Source organism: Centroberyx affinis, unplaced genomic scaffold, assembly GCF_046629955.1.
Source record: "Centroberyx affinis isolate AG114_WGS23_722 - 3 ecotype Tasmania unplaced genomic scaffold, CSIRO-AGI_Caff_v1 ptg000076l_1, whole genome shotgun sequence".
NCBI classification, from domain to species: domain Eukaryota; kingdom Metazoa; phylum Chordata; class Actinopteri; order Beryciformes; family Berycidae; genus Centroberyx; species Centroberyx affinis.
Genome location: NW_027278785.1, coordinates 430,538 through 446,351, shown reverse-complemented (window position 1 = coordinate 446,351; position 15,814 = coordinate 430,538). Strand labels below are relative to the sequence as shown.

Genomic DNA, 15,814 nt, shown 5'->3' with positions numbered 1-15,814 from the left:
TTTCGTTACTAACACTACTAGCTTACTATACTACTACTAGGCCTACCACTAGCCTACTACTACTAGTACTACTATACAACTAATATCAACAACAACAATAATATAGACTAGTATAATAACAATAATAATGATAATAAGTATTATTATTATTATTATTATTATTATTATTGTTATTATTATTGTTATTATTATTGTTATTATTATTATTATATCAGGCAGTGTGTTGTTTGGTGTATGAATATTTTTCCATGCACATGGAATCCACCTATTTGTCACTGTCCTGGTTAAGGTCTTAATCAGGATATTCACAAATATTTCTGTATACATGAACAAGAATATCTCCAATATTAGCGTGGAGATAGAATTTTGTCAGATCGCAAAAACCAACAGTGAACTGATAATGTGTTTCTCATCTCAAAACCGAGGCTCATATAAATACACCTGTGCTGCCATATTCAATGCTGATATGAGGTCATCCAGGTATGATATTTACTTAATAATTGTGGCAACACCCTAACCCTAACCCAACCCAGAACTGGACCATTTAAGTATCCCAAATCATAGGCTATTGATTTATTCACATGCATGTAAATGGGCTGATTGTCATTATTTTCTCTGCTATTGTTGTTGTTGACTATGATGATTATATGGATTAAGGTGGAGGAAGACAGCTGTAAGAAAACAAACCCCCAATATATTTTTTATTTTTCTCATATATGTTCCTCATATCTGTTCATCTTGCTGGCCTAGCCTTGACTAGCTACTGCATAGTCATGGATGGTCCTGTAAATTATGTAAAACCTGTATGACCTCCACATTATAGCCCTATTGCAACTGGGAGGGTAGAAGTCCATAATAAACTATATTTCAGAGTTCAAACAAGGGTCAAGTATGTTCAGTATGCCATTCTTTAGTCTCTTGCTATGTCATTTGTCAAATTTACTCTTCTTTGGTAAGCCCAGACCAATGTGTACAGTATGATAAAAAAAAAAAAAAAAGTCTTATCTGCCTTTTTATTCTGGTTTCTGATTATAAACATCTCTATTTATACTGTTGCTCAGTCCTATGGATAATTTACCAGAAGGATGGGAGGCCAAAAATAAGTCAGATATAATTCAATACATGTCTTTATTGGATTTTATTTGTTTTTGAAGCAACTTTATTCAGGCAAAGGAAGACAGCCTCCAGGTCCTTCAGGCCCACTGACGTCATCAGGCCGTTCTCGGTTCCACGGTGGGGAAAACGTGGAGCGGTTCAACAACGTGTTGTGGATCTGAGATCAGTCAACTTTAGTAAGTTTTACGGCTTCTCGTTTGTTCGAAATGAAACTATCGAAAAATTTTTGCTTGACATTTTCTGCTCATGTCTGCATAGATGTCACTGAAACACAAACAACAGAACTATCCGGCTTAGCCTTGAATGCTAACTGTCTGATATCCATAGCATATAGCATATAGCATATAGCCATGGCAGTATACTGACGTTAGCTGTCAGCGTTTACAGTGCGTGACTACCTTGCCGAAAGTATTTCTCCATCTATACAATTGTCTAGCTGTCTATAGCCAACTATCTAGCTGTTTAGCTGGTCCATTATTAAACTATCGTTAACTTTAGCGACCTAATCGTTGCTGTCAACTGTTGTACTGCTAACAACATGTAGATTTCGGTCGCTATGTGTACACTTAACTCGAAGAACTCGTGAGACAAATTAATTTGAATTCACCTACTGATACGATTGTAAAGTTGTTGACACTACTAGGTAACCATTAGCCACCCCACATCCTAGTACTAGCTGCTATTATAGCTGTCCTTGGGCTTTGACGAGACTAAATCTGTGTTTGTTTTTCTGTCTTCAGAGATCTTGCTCACTGAGATACACAGATCTATAAAGTTGACGAGAATGGAGTACATGCAGGCTCCTGCCACAAGTAGCCAGGGGAATATGTAAGTACTAAGAATTTATTTATATACTCAAATGTGTTGTTTACGTCTTATTGACACATGTATCAAAGATATTTCTGTCACATATTTGTATACAATGGTCACAAAAACATATGTGCTAGACAATGAATCTAGATATACGAAATACCAATCCAACCATTCATTTTTACTATTTTCACTGCTCTCCCCCTCTCCAGCCTGTGCTGTACCTGTGGCATCCCGATCCCTCCCAACCCGGCCAACATGTGTGTGTCCTGCCTGCGCACCCAGGTGGACATCTCCGAGGGAATCCCCAAGCAGGTCACGGTGCACTTCTGCAAGCAGTGTGAACGGTTTGTTCCAAGTCTGTTTGTAATTACGCATTATTTTACAGTGCGATATATCGATTACTTTGCTGTTGCTCCCTGGAAAACATTTACCACGATACACAAAGTAACTCCAGCAATTACTCTATTGACTTTAGATTTTATTGAAAATGTATAAGTTGAGGCGGTGTGTTGAAGGCACATTTTTCCTCCTCTGCTCAGGTATTTACAGCCTCCGGCCACCTGGGTGCAGTGCGCTCTGGAGTCCAGGGAGCTGCTGGCCCTTTGCCTGAAAAAGCTTAAGGGCTCCATGACCAAAGTAAGCATTCCTGATTCTTACCGCACCACAGCACACACGATTGCCTACTTGCATTTTATTTACACTCAGATAAAATGCATAAGACAACATTATTTGCCATGTTCCTTGTTCTGATCACATCGTTCTGTTAGTGCATCTTTTCTTCTGCCCATATGTTCACTAGGAGGGAAATCTGTTCCACCTGTACCCTTCTAATCTATGATTTTGATTCCAGTCTTATAGTACTCAATGTACTTACTTCAGGCCCATCTTGGAATTTCCCAGATATATCTTCATCATGAATTTGTGTACCTGAAAAACACCTTGGATACTTTGTGAATAATAGTAATACATTTCAATATCTCTCAGTTTTGATTATACTTTGGGGGATGTGTTAGAGAGTTAGAAAAAAGGAGGGAGTTTTACATATATCCAACTGTTTAGTGAGTGATGGAGTTGCAAGTATATGGTATGCGCCATAGCCCCCCCACCAACACCACCAGTGCTAACAGGACAGCAAGAATATCGCCACTTTGTAGTACCACCTAATCCCGGATCTTGTGTTTCCCTGTTCCATCAAGGTGTCAAGATGACAGTGGCATTGCCTGCCCCTTACATTACAATTCAAATGTGATCCATCATCACCAGTAACCCTAGTTCTTTGACCAGTCCACATTAGTTCAGTGGTGATTTAGGTCGAGGAGAAGTGCTTGTGAACATGTGAGCGGGGCTCTTGCCACTACATGCATTCACCATGACCTCTCTCCTCACAGGTGCGTCTAATTGATGCTGGCTTCCTGTGGACAGAGCCACACTCCAAAAGGATTAAGATGAAACTGACCATACAGAAAGAGGTAAGGAAACAGAGTAGAGGTGATAGGCATGAGAGAGTGACATTCAGCCGAAGGGATTAAAACTGATTAGGAACCTGAGATAGGCAAGTTGCTTGTTGTCCAAAAGTTGTCTTGGGTTTTTTTTTTCCAGGTGGCAGTGAATGGATGATCGCCTCAGTTTGCGTTTGCGTTGTTCACCCTCTTTTGAAAAATATTGTAATATTTTGAGCTTTTTGGTAAACAACAACGTCAGGGCTTAACACATGCACCCGATTACCACAGATGACACACAGTTTCACTTGAAGATAATTATTTACACAACAGCGTTTTAGAAAACTCTCAAGTAAAAAAACATTTAGTTGTGTGTTCTGGTCTTAGTTATCTGATTGTTTGAGACAAGTGAGTGTTGCCAGTGGCTGTCATCTCATCTCCCTGACCTTTAGTGAGAACCTGAGCCCCGCGCCTCTCAGGACCAGGTCTTTTGTTTGTGCCAGAGGAGGGTCTGTGTAACACCGTCTCTAGAGCCCACTTGTCAGATATTCTCTTCATGGCACAGAAATGGCAGCAGCAAAACCAAAAGTTCTCCTCCCAAAAGACTTGGTTAGAAAAGTACTTTGAGTACAGGATTTGGCCGCTGTTTGCGGTGCAGACAGAGCACATGATGTAGCTTGCTGGTGTCTTTCTCTCACTCCAGGTGATGAATGGCGCAATCCTGCAGCAGGTGTTTGTGGTCGAGTTTGTCGTCCAGTCCCAGATGTGTGACGACTGCCACCGTGTGGAAGCCAAGGACTTCTGGAAGGCTGTGGTGCAAGTTAGGCAGAAGGTCAGTGTCAGTGGTCTTAGGAAATATCATGTAAATAAATATTTTTCCTAGTTTTGGATTTCTCCTGTTTTAGTTTACCTGGACTGGACTCAGCTTCTCACCATTTTAACACATTTTTACATCCACCTGTAATCACACAATGTTTAATATCCATGCTTATATTAAGAATAGATTGTTTTTATCAATATGCATCGTTGTATGAAGTAATTACTGTTAAGTTGAAATACTAATAGTGGTTTTGTTTTGGCAAACCTGCCTAAAACTGGTTGTCTAGGTAGCAAAAGGGCCCAAAAAGTTTACACCTCCGAAACAAATTAGAGTAAATGATACACTAGGGCTAGAAGGCTTTGGCAATGTATAGCAAACATTTCAGACAGGTTTTTGCAAATATTTTTTGGGTCCTACACCCCTTAAATCTGACCCCATATTTCACACTGGCTTGCTCCCCTCAGCTTCCACATTAAGATGCTTTCTTTAGATGTTTCCATGTTACAGTTTACTCACATACCAAATCTTTTACTTTTTGCCCTCACAATTCTGTTATTCTGTGTTTATGTCTGACCTCAATTTTTAAACATGAACCTTTATCCTTTGTTTTTCTATAAAACAAGCGAAGAGCCCTGGATATTCCGATATGTCATATTCACAGTGAATATGACACTAAAGTCATAGTGTTGCACTTCTATCCATTTATAACTATTGTGTGAAGGTAAACCAAACTTAGCTGCACTGGTAGAGAGGCAGTAGAGCAGAGACTTCTATTGAATGGAGGACTGGTTTCATCAGGACTGGTCTTCTAAGAGGTCACAAAGGCCACAGCAGGCTTTGACAGAGAAAGATTGTGCAGACGCTAAGCCGTTTATCCAAGTTTCAAACCAATACATTTTGGAAATCACAACAGGAGAGGTGTTTGTGTAAGAGTCTCTATATATTGGTGACGCTGAAAAAAATGTGTTTCTTTGACAGACTTCTCACAAAAAGACGTTCTACTATCTAGAACAGCTGATCCTCAAGCACAAACTCCACCAGAATGCCCTCAACATCAAGGAAATCCATGGTAGGTCAATAACACATAGTTTTATATATTTTATATTGTTACATACACTACAAGTCAAAAGTTTGGACACACCTGTTTGAATGTATGATGTTTTTCATTATCTTAAAGCCATTTTGATCTAAAGGCTTATGCTTAAATACTTGAAATTTGTTTTTTAGTCATATATAAATAGTGAAGTTGATGCCTATGTATGAATTTCTTTCCAAAGCCTTTGCCTTTCCATCAAGGCAAAGGGCGGCTTCTTTAAAGAATCTAAAATATAAGATAGTTTTGATTTGTTCAACACTTTTTTGGTCACTGCATAATTCCATTTGTGTTATTTAATAGTTTTTATGTCTTTACTATTATTCTAAAATGTGAATAATAGTAAAAATAAAGAAAAATGTGTGTGTCCAAACGTGACTGTTACTGTTACATAAAAGTATGCAGAGAGGGGCCTACTACTTTCCACGGGGTCTCATTCTGAATTGCACTGAAAAGGGGGAAACTTGTCTCATTCATCGCCAGTGTAACTAATGTGGATTAGAAATAAGCGGAACGTAATGATGTGTCGAGTGTTAATTACCTCTTCCCGTAACGGGCAGCAAACCATGAATGCATATCACTGGCGCCAATCAGTTCCCTAATACAGCTGTCCTTGTGTGGGCTTCAGAAGGGCATGCGATGTGGATCTAATCAGCATGCTGTAATCAGACCAGGCATTCCATACAAGATGCCAGTAATGCAAGCTTGCTCCATGCCCTGTTTACAGATGCAAATTTCTACATCACACACACACACACACACCCAGGCATCCACACACTCAGGCACACATGCTATGGATTGAGTGATGGCTCAGCACCGGCACTCTGTGCTCTTGGACTGGGTTGTAAAGGCGAGTTTGGCCCGACAGTTTAATTTAAATTATCTCCATATCTCGGCACAAGTTAAAAGCTTTATGGAGGCTTCGACATGTGGCTGCCATATTTTCTCCCATCCTCATCTGCTCTGCTGCGTGTGTGTGTGTGTGTGTATATATATATATATATATATATATATATATATATATATATATATATATATATATATATATATATATATATATATATATGTGTGTGTAGTGTTTGCATGCGTATGTGTTCTTCAGTGGTGGCGACCTGTGAATTATGCCTGTGATGAATTTATTGGTGGAGGGTTTGATCGTATTCCTCTTCTCTCTCTCTCAGAGGGGATTGATTTCTACTACGGCTCCAAGCAGCATGCTCAGAAGATGGTCGACTTCCTCCAGTGCACCGTGCCCTGCAGGTGAGAGATGCCGGAGTCTGGGCCAATGAACTAATTGTCCACATGAAACACAGTAATAGGATCACATTCCACTTTTATTTAGATGCTGATCTTAACCTTCAAAGAGAAGATTCAAGCTGAGGGCTGCTTACAATCAATAGCTATGTTTCCATCCAACTCTCAAGCATATTTTGAGGGAATGTTGGTAATGTTGCAAAAAAAGAATGTGCAAATAAGTCCGTTACCACTGGCTGGGCTGAACAAAGAACAGAACTAGTCAGAAAACACTTTCACAAGAACAATGGAGCTATTCTCACGCAATGTCATCATGTGATAGGTGTGTTTGCATCTTATCACATCATTTATTTTTTGACAAAAAACCTTCCGCTACAAGCAAGTATAAAAACATTTTTGCAAATTTAATTTTCATAATTTTCATTCATAATTTGCCATTTCCATTCAGCCTTCCTACTTCAATACATTATAATCTGTATAAAAATAGTTGAATGGAAAACCAGCGAATGTGATCAGGTGCTGTTAGTGGATGTTCGGAGCCCTGACATTACTTAAAGTAGCCTTGATGCTGAGATGACCTTCAACACTTGGGATGAGCTAGACCACACAATACACTAGTCATTTGCATGTGTGGAACATCTTATTGCACACAGGCACTGTGGCTTACAGTCGGTTGTTTTGTTCGTATGATTTGTCCATCATCTGGGACTGTTTGTACTTGGCTCTGTCTCTTTTTCAATTGAATTCTGTCTGTGATGATAATAAAGTCTTTCCCTTTTAAAGGTCAAAGACATCCCAGCGCCTCATCTCCCATGACATCCACTCAAACACGTTCAACTATAAGAGCACCTTCTCTATGGAGATTGTTCCTGTCTGCAAGGTATAAAGCACTGTGTTCTGTTGTCAGTTTGAGTCAGACCTTCTTTCCGAATGATCTACTCCTGTATCCGAGACACACCCGTATCTCGTCTTTGTTTCAGACAAGCCAGAATGGTCATATTCCCATATCCCATCACTACTGAAGCCTCTACTTTGTTGGTTTAGGAAATATGTTGTCTTAGAAATTTGTCTTACATTCTGCTGACATGCAGATGGAAATCTGAGCCTGGCCAAGAATCTTTCATGTTGGATCTGCCTTTGTCAGTGAAAGCTGATCATAAGCTAGACCCATTCAACAGCAAGAGAGAATTAATATGCCCCGACATGAAAACTAAGTTGGGTAGGGACATTTTTGGCAGGTGTGTTTCTTTTTTTCAATGGATTCTAAATCCTATTTGACATGTAGTTCTAGTTCTGTATTTTAAACAACGATGCAGAGTAGATTTAAGCTTTGGTCATTTGACATGTGCTGACTGCAAATTCTTTAGAACTGTCACTATGTTTTTATAGCAATCCTCCAATCTTTAATATTATATAAGATGTGATAATACTCTTAAAAAAAATCGTAATTTGAAAAGTTGGTTAAAGGTCATAGTGAAAGTGTTAATATTCTGATAATTTGTATATCACGTTATTGAATATGCCATAGTCCATCTGAGTCTGTCAGTCTGTCATTTATATACTTGGTTTGCTATTTTGTTCACATCCAGCCTCTGTAGTTGTCTCAGCAATGGACAGCTTGTCAGAAAATCACATGAAAACAACACAAAATGCCTCATGATGGCAGCAGAAAGAGGATTATAGGGGAAAGGGACACTGACATAATAATCAGAGTATTTGTGATTACATGAAAACAGGGATATGTATAGGACATTACTTTTTCCTACACATAACATCTTAATGAGATTGTTATGTACGTACTGTTGAGACCAGAGTCCAAAGCTTACCTTTCCATGTTATTCTTAAATTAGTGTAGAAAGGTGTAATCCAGAGATAAACTCCTAATCTCTGCTGTATGATCTCTAGGCTTTCTTTGGAAAACAATCAAGACTTGTAGGAAACGATGTGGACTTCCATAGCAAGTCCAAAGTCTTTGTTTTTTTTTCTCTGTGACCTCACTTTGACCACTGTATATTTTGTTGTGTCTGGTTGCCAGGACAATGTAGTGTGCCTTTCACCGCGGCTGGCCCAGAGCCTGGGGAACATGGGTCAGGTGTGTGTGTGCACTCGTGTCACCAGCACCATCCACCTCATCGACCCCAACACACTACAGAGTGAGTATTCTTTCTACAGGTGTACTGCTGTATTTTCCACCGGTAGACTCATCCAGTTGTACTCAAACAGCTGCAGTGTAGCGTGCCTGGGTATCGTCGGCTCACTGTGTGTTAGAATTTGAATCACTAAAACCCAGAGTACTGATGTCCTCATTCATTCAGTAATGTGTGCCCCGTGTGCACCTACTGTATTGCGTAAGAATTTATATATAACAGGCCAGGGGTTCCCAAACCCTCTCCTGCCAGGAACCCTCCCCTGAGGAATTTGCCCCATGATTTAGCACAGTGTGAACTTCGCAACGTTTAATACGATAGGTAGGGAGATAACTGTGGGGAGTGTCAAATCCATGATCAAACTAGTTGATCAAGTTCTTATATATTGTGCTCTTATATATTGTGATCCAATTGTTCTAACTTCATAGTAAACATTATCAAAGTTAAATTAAACAACTCATTTTGTTGGGGTCAGTTATAGGCTGTGCGTACGTGTGCGTTTGTGAGTGTTTGTTTATGTAAAAAAGCATCAAAAATATCTTATTTGTGTTGGTGATTTAACTGAGACTGGTGGAATGTGCCTAGGTATAACCTTTCCATGCTGCACTAAACTGACCCTAGTCTGCTGACCACATGTTCATCACAGCCGTCTAACTCAACAACTTCCCTCTGCTCCCAATCACGGCGTTCCACATAAGACACACACACACACACACACACACACAAACCATATTTTCAGTTTACATTATGCATGCTCACATAGCCAAGTCACACATTTGGAGGGATGTGTAATCAATACGAGGATGGTGACAATTAGTGATGATGCGTTTCCTCCGTTTCTGGTTTAATCACTGATTATATGAGAGATTCAGGCGCTCCTCCTCAACAGAATTCTGACATTTTGAAAGGCAGCGCACACGTTTTTAATTACTGTTCAAAGATCCAGGCTATTTTTGCTGCAGAAAGTTTTTGAGCCGGCTGAGCAGCAGAGACAGCCTCTAGGCAGAGCAGCATCGGCCAGAACTGGGCTGTAGTCGACAATTAAGTGCACTACTCGAAATATATGCATGTTTCTGTCTGCCTGTTTGGTTTATTTGTAATATGGACAGATAGAAACACATTGACAATCAGATGTATTATATCACATTGATTCTAGCTAATTTCTATCTTCCATCCCTAGATGTCTTTTTGTTATAGAAACTTTATAGAATTTTAAAGTGGGTTTTTAAGAAATATAGATGAAGAATTAGATTTAAAATACTCTAATGCATCCAGATTGGCACATTTCTAATACACATTTCTAATACAAACCTGTCTATGAAATGATAGTTGATAAAATGGACGTGATTTATCTCATCTTGCAAGGTAAATGTTGACTTTTGAGGTTTAACTGTCTGGCAAGTAAAGTCTCAGTGACTTCAAATATTTGAAACTCTATTAATTTCACTCACTCCTGTTGGCTGCCTGTCTTATCAGACTAGGAATGTAAAGCAGTCTGTCAATAATAAATACATTAATAATCTCTGACCCACTAGTTGCTGAGGTGGATGGGGGCACGTACTGGCGCAACCCCTTCAGCAGTCTCTGTAACCCACGGCAACTGGAGGAGTTTATTGTTATGGATATTGACATCATCCGTGACCAGAAGCTGGGTGCTGGAGCTGGCCTGAGGTCCAGTAAGGTGAGGGTGTGTGTATGTGCGCATGTGTTGTGTTGTAGGCAGTGCCGTTGCACAATAGATTGCATTATGGAGGAACATTGCTCTTCTCTGGGAAGCAAAATCAATAGTGGACCATTACATTATCCCCGAACCTGCATGTGGGATTCAAGCCAAAAAACAAAAACACGCAGGAGTGTTTGTGTAAATGGCGCAGGGAATGAGGTTTGCACGGATACTGTTCCCTCTCCCCTGTCTGTCAGAGTGTTGGATTACTATCAATGCTACTTTTCTGTTGGGATGAATTGGAGGAACGGAACAAGAATAATATTGTTAGAATGGCTTGAGACTAAATTTAGTCTCCCTCTGTGTGTGTGTGTGTTTGTGTGTGTGTTACAGCACACCCTGGCTGAGCTGTGGGTTCAGAAGACATCAGAGATGGATACCAGTCAGCAGTATCACTGCCGTACATTCCTGGGCCACCTGCTTAACATAGGAGACCTGGTGCAGGGGTAGGTGTGGAGGGCTATATAGAGGGGTGCTGGGAAGTCCAGATGTTGGTCGGGTGATTACAATAAAGACCAATGGGCCGCTGTGATTTTGCACATGTAATAGCACATTTACTTCTCACCCTACAGCTTTGACTTTGCCAATTCCAACATCAACGATGAGTACCTGAATAAGATGAATCCTCACCATCTGCCTGATGTGGTAAGACTGAACTCCACTTTACTAACATCCTCAGTGAACAAACCTGATTTTCAGAGGGGACCTCAGTAACCACTACAGAGTTGGTTGACACTGACCTCTAGTGGCAACATACAGTATTGACTATATATTTGATCTTATTCTTTGAAAAATATGACATCCCCTGATCACATAGGAAAAAATAGGTATCTTGATATCTTGTAGTATTTGCACAACAACATTGTGGATCCTGAACCTCTCAGGTTCTGATCAAGAAGAGCTACGACCGCAGCAAGAGGGTGAAGCGCAGGAACTGGAAACTGAGGGAGATGGCCCGAGACAGAGAGGGCATGGACACAGATGATGAGAGGTAGGAGAGTGATGCCGGCTGTTCTAAAAGTTCTTGAAGTGTCTCAATTCAGGCTTCAAAAATGTGACCACTCAATACCATGAAAATCGCCCACACCCCTTTTTAATGATGAAATACTTGGAAACCCCTGGCATTTCACTTATTTGAATAATTTATTCATGTTGAAATCATTTCAAAATTCCCACAAGTGCGCTGGCTTTGTTGATATTGATATTGTATTCTCAAAACACAACAGTGTTTTAGTCTAATTTTGTCTTTTCACAACAATTGTAGATATGATTGTATTGTAGATGAAAATGCCAAATACTATTTGAGTAACAGTGTTTGAAAGTCATTACATCTTTAGGAACTGTTGTAATAGTGATAATGATCATTTATATGAAGCAAGAAAAAAAGCAAAAACAAGCTTGGGCCCTCCTGAAGGGAAATGAGTATTAGGCAGTAGAAAGTAACTAGTATTGGTCATAAACCTTTTCTGTCAGTAATAGTATGACAGCCTGTAGAAATACGGAACGGTATACTTATTATATGCTCCACTGTAATTGTGACTGTCATGCTTCCATTTTCTATTAAAACTCTACTGTATGTTATTAACATGGGCATGCTGTCCACTTGCTTTCCTGTTCTCAGACAATACCAGGACTTCCTGGAGGACCTGGAGGAGGATGAGGCTCTGAGGAAGAATGTTAACATCTATAGAGGTGAGCACCTGGACACAGCAGATGCTAGAGCTTTTTATGACTCACAGTCTCTATAATAGCAGCTTGGACTCTACTGTTGACACACTTAGGTTTGCATTGTTGCAAATTAAATTGGCAGGCTATGGCTCATTTTTTTTTGTTAAGGGCTGTTAAACAGTTTGTGTTAGATTTACACTCGGGTATATCTGTGTATCCTTTTATACCTGTAGTGTCACAGTTTATTATGGATGAGGTATTGGATAGTTAATGAATAAAGCATCATTTTGACTTTCAGATGCATCAAAGATCCCAGTAGAGAGTGACACTGATGAGGAGGGAGCACCGCGTATTTCCCTGATGGAGATGCTGGAGGACCTCAGCCTATCAGATGCCACTGGAGGAGAGGGTGCCGACATGATGACAGACTAGCCTGTTGTGATTCTGTTTGTATGACATTGACAGCTGATCTGTCAAATGTGGCTCCTGCTGACATCATTATAATGACTGATCAGTCCAGTCAGACTTGACATTTGTGATCTGAGAGGAGATTGAAGACTGACTCAACTATTCACAGATGGTTTCATATTGCACCAATCACAGTCCCTCGAACTGTGATGTTGTTACTCGTTCCAGTTAAAACCCAATAAGTGTGGGTTTTAACATCACCATTTGATAAATATCCTGTCCTTACAGTGACAAGTAAGTTTCCACTGAGAAACGTGACTTTCACTTCTGCTTACTGGTCACTAACCTAGGCCACCCAGTCTTTATGCATTTTTTTAATCTCTCTATACTGGGCATGCAATAATAAGATCTTCAACTATTTCTTCTGTAGTACTCATTTCCCCTTCTCCATGTGAGTAGAAATTTGAAGTGATGTGGAAATGGAGTGCCAAAAATTCACTATATCAAATAAATATTTGCCCTAATGCAGACTTGTCACATATATATTCTATCTTAGAGTTATGGATGGAAAGAAATGCAGTATTACCAAAATACAGTCAGAAGAATTTCGGTGTTACACTTGTTCAACCTAAAAGGTTTAATATCAAAGAAAGCGATTCACTTTAAAAAAAGAATTAAACAAAATTACTAGTTTTTTTTTTCTCTGCTAGAGGTTTCCACTAGAGGGAGTTTTGGACCATTTATGACCAGGGAAGTAATGCATCCAAAAAGATACACATGCCATGAGCTCAGCCCAGCTGGTTACCTTGGTATCATCTGGCATTGGAAATATTCAAATGCTCAGCTGCACCAGCCAGATAATGTGCTGTCCATGGTCTGATACAGAGTGATGCTCTGAAGATACAAATTCGAATTAAGACTGTTCTCTGAATAACAGTCAATCAAATTTGTTTCCATAGTGTGTTCTTGTATCTGGAGCAACTGATTTGAGCAATGGCTGCTGAAGGACAGCCCCTCACCTCCACCCTCACCACACACACACACACACACACACACACACACACACACACACACACACACACACACACACACACACACACACTCTACCACCACCACCACCACCAAGTGGCGCACCTCTTGTATGTGTTTCATGAACGCTGCCTCCAAGGTCTCCAATCTGCATTTGGCTTCCTGAATCAACAAACAAAATTAAGAGAAAGATTCCCTTCCTGGACAAACTCGAGACGCCTCTCAAAGGGCCAAACTTTGCAACAGGCATGAAAAAAGAAATGACCCAACAAGGCTGTCAAATTTATGGATAGGGAAGTAAGATGTATACAGTGTAGCCAGGGGCTAGACCTAACTGAGCTCTAAATGTGATCAGTAATTCTGTATCTAACTGGTAACCAGTGGCGAGATGCTAATATTGGGGATATTTGGTCTCTTCATTTGGTTAAGAGTTAAAATTGTAGCTGATGCATTCTGACAACAGGCTGGAGACTTGAGTGACTTGATTTAGGCAGGAATAAAGGGAGTTGCAGTAGTTTAAACAGGAAGGAGATAGAAAACGGATGTCCCCTAGATCTTTAAAGGAAAAAAACAAATGTATTTTTGATACGTTTCTCAATTTACTCTCTCTCCTAAGGTAAGGTGATGCCTACCGTGGTAAAACAGTTGCCTTTTATAAAAGGAGCTTTAGATAAGAGAGTTAGGATTTGAATGAAAGGGATAGCGATTACACAATTTCCTGTATCTGCTGTTTAAAAGGAGGCAATTTGTTACTTTTAGAGGTGTTGTTTCTGTGCTATATAGTGATCTAAAACCTGATTGGAAATTCTCAAAAATATTGTTAAAAAAAAAAAGTAAAATACTTTTTCTAAATTTTTTATTAAAACAGTAATTCAAGGATAGGTCTGTACTTAAAGGTTGAGGTGTCTAGGCTTGGTTTGTTCAGGAGTGGTTGAGTCTAAATTACTGGTCAGAGAGCTATAATAAAGAACTAGGACTTACATTATCAAAGACATCTTTCAGAAACTTTAGGGGAATAATATCAGATGTGAACAGATAAAGCACCTCATGCAGGAAACGGTTTCCTTTGAAAACAATAGGGACATCATTTCAAAATGTCTTAAAACAGCATAATTTTTTGATAAATGGAATAAGGTACAGTTAGGAGAGGAGGTCTTAATGGGCCCTGATGGTGTTTTTGGGAAGGAATAAACCATGGAATTTGCAGTCAAGTTTATTCATATAGCCCTTTGTCACAAGCATGTCTCAGAGGACTTTACAGAGAGTGTGTCTAGCTAGGTCAAACTAAACACAATCAATGGTGAACAAAGTTATGTAAGACAAACATAGCAAAAAAACCCCACAGTTAGTCAAGAGCAGATTTAGCAAGACAAACAATCTACCTATTCTACATAGCCTAACCTACCCGGCACCCCAGCCTTAGACCCTAAATGCACACAAGGAAAAACTCCCAAGAAAAACCTTAGTAGGAAAACTTGGAAGAAACCTTGGGCGGGCTGAGGCAAATAGGGATTCGCCCCCCCCCCCCCCGGGGACGGCTTATCGTGCAATAGGTGCACTTAATTTCTTCCCTTGTAGGCCATTTCTTCCCTTGTAGGCCAAGCTTAACCCTAATTTGTGTTTGGTAATCTTTTCCTACTCACAATTTGTAACATAACAGGACCTTAAAGGCACACCAACCGTCTTGGGGTTTATTATGCTGATGGGCAGAACTACTGACAGGAAGCTATAGGTGATGTAGGACACTGGAGGAATGTCTGTGGCACCAGGTGCATCAGCATGTGACAGGTCTCAAAGCAGGTGGAGGCGGAGGAGAGAGGCTGAGTCTTGTTTTTCGCAAACTTGAGCTGGTTGTTGGCGGTAATCAGATCCACTTGGGAAAGTAAATGAAGTGAATCACTGCGTGGGAGGGGGGAATGCAACAATGTGAACTGAGTGTGTAGGGGTGGTGGGGGTCTTGCTTTTCTCTGATCAGTCTCCCCTTGACCTCCTTTTCTCACCATCCTTGCATGTGCACACACACTGACCTTAATTGTGACCCATATGCTCGCTGCTTAGCCCCCTACCACCTTTTTCCCCCCAGCCATTTCTCATTACAGGCTCACATTCCAAGTGTGACATAATATATGGTATGCCATTCAAACTTTAAATGTCAACAATGTCTGATCTTAAGGGCTCAGCCGGCTGGTTTAAGTCTCTGGCCTAGATGCTGAATCACCTAGATGCCCAGAGGACGGGTTCATGTCAGGTCACTTCATGCAGCAGAATCAAGCAAGCGATGGCTCTCTTCCTCTGCACACACAC

General features: G+C 40.2%; 1 protein-coding gene across 1 annotated transcript; it reads left to right on the top strand.

The window, feature by feature from the left end:
* The first annotated feature begins 1,217 nt into the window (after positions 1-1,217).
* nmd3 (NMD3 ribosome export adaptor) lies at positions 1,218-13,014 on the top strand. Its single transcript, XM_071521282.1, has 16 exons — positions 1,218-1,292; positions 1,857-1,944; positions 2,139-2,273; positions 2,469-2,565; positions 3,318-3,398; positions 4,072-4,200; positions 5,167-5,257; positions 6,463-6,541; positions 7,319-7,415; positions 8,571-8,688; positions 10,218-10,363; positions 10,739-10,851; positions 10,978-11,050; positions 11,290-11,396; positions 12,027-12,097; positions 12,372-13,014. The coding sequence occupies exons 2-16, from the start codon at positions 1,901-1,903 to the stop codon at positions 12,503-12,505; spliced, it is 1,515 nt and encodes a 504-aa protein (XP_071377383.1). The 5' UTR covers positions 1,218-1,292; positions 1,857-1,900; the 3' UTR covers positions 12,506-13,014.
* Positions 13,015-15,814: the final 2,800 nt, after the last annotated feature.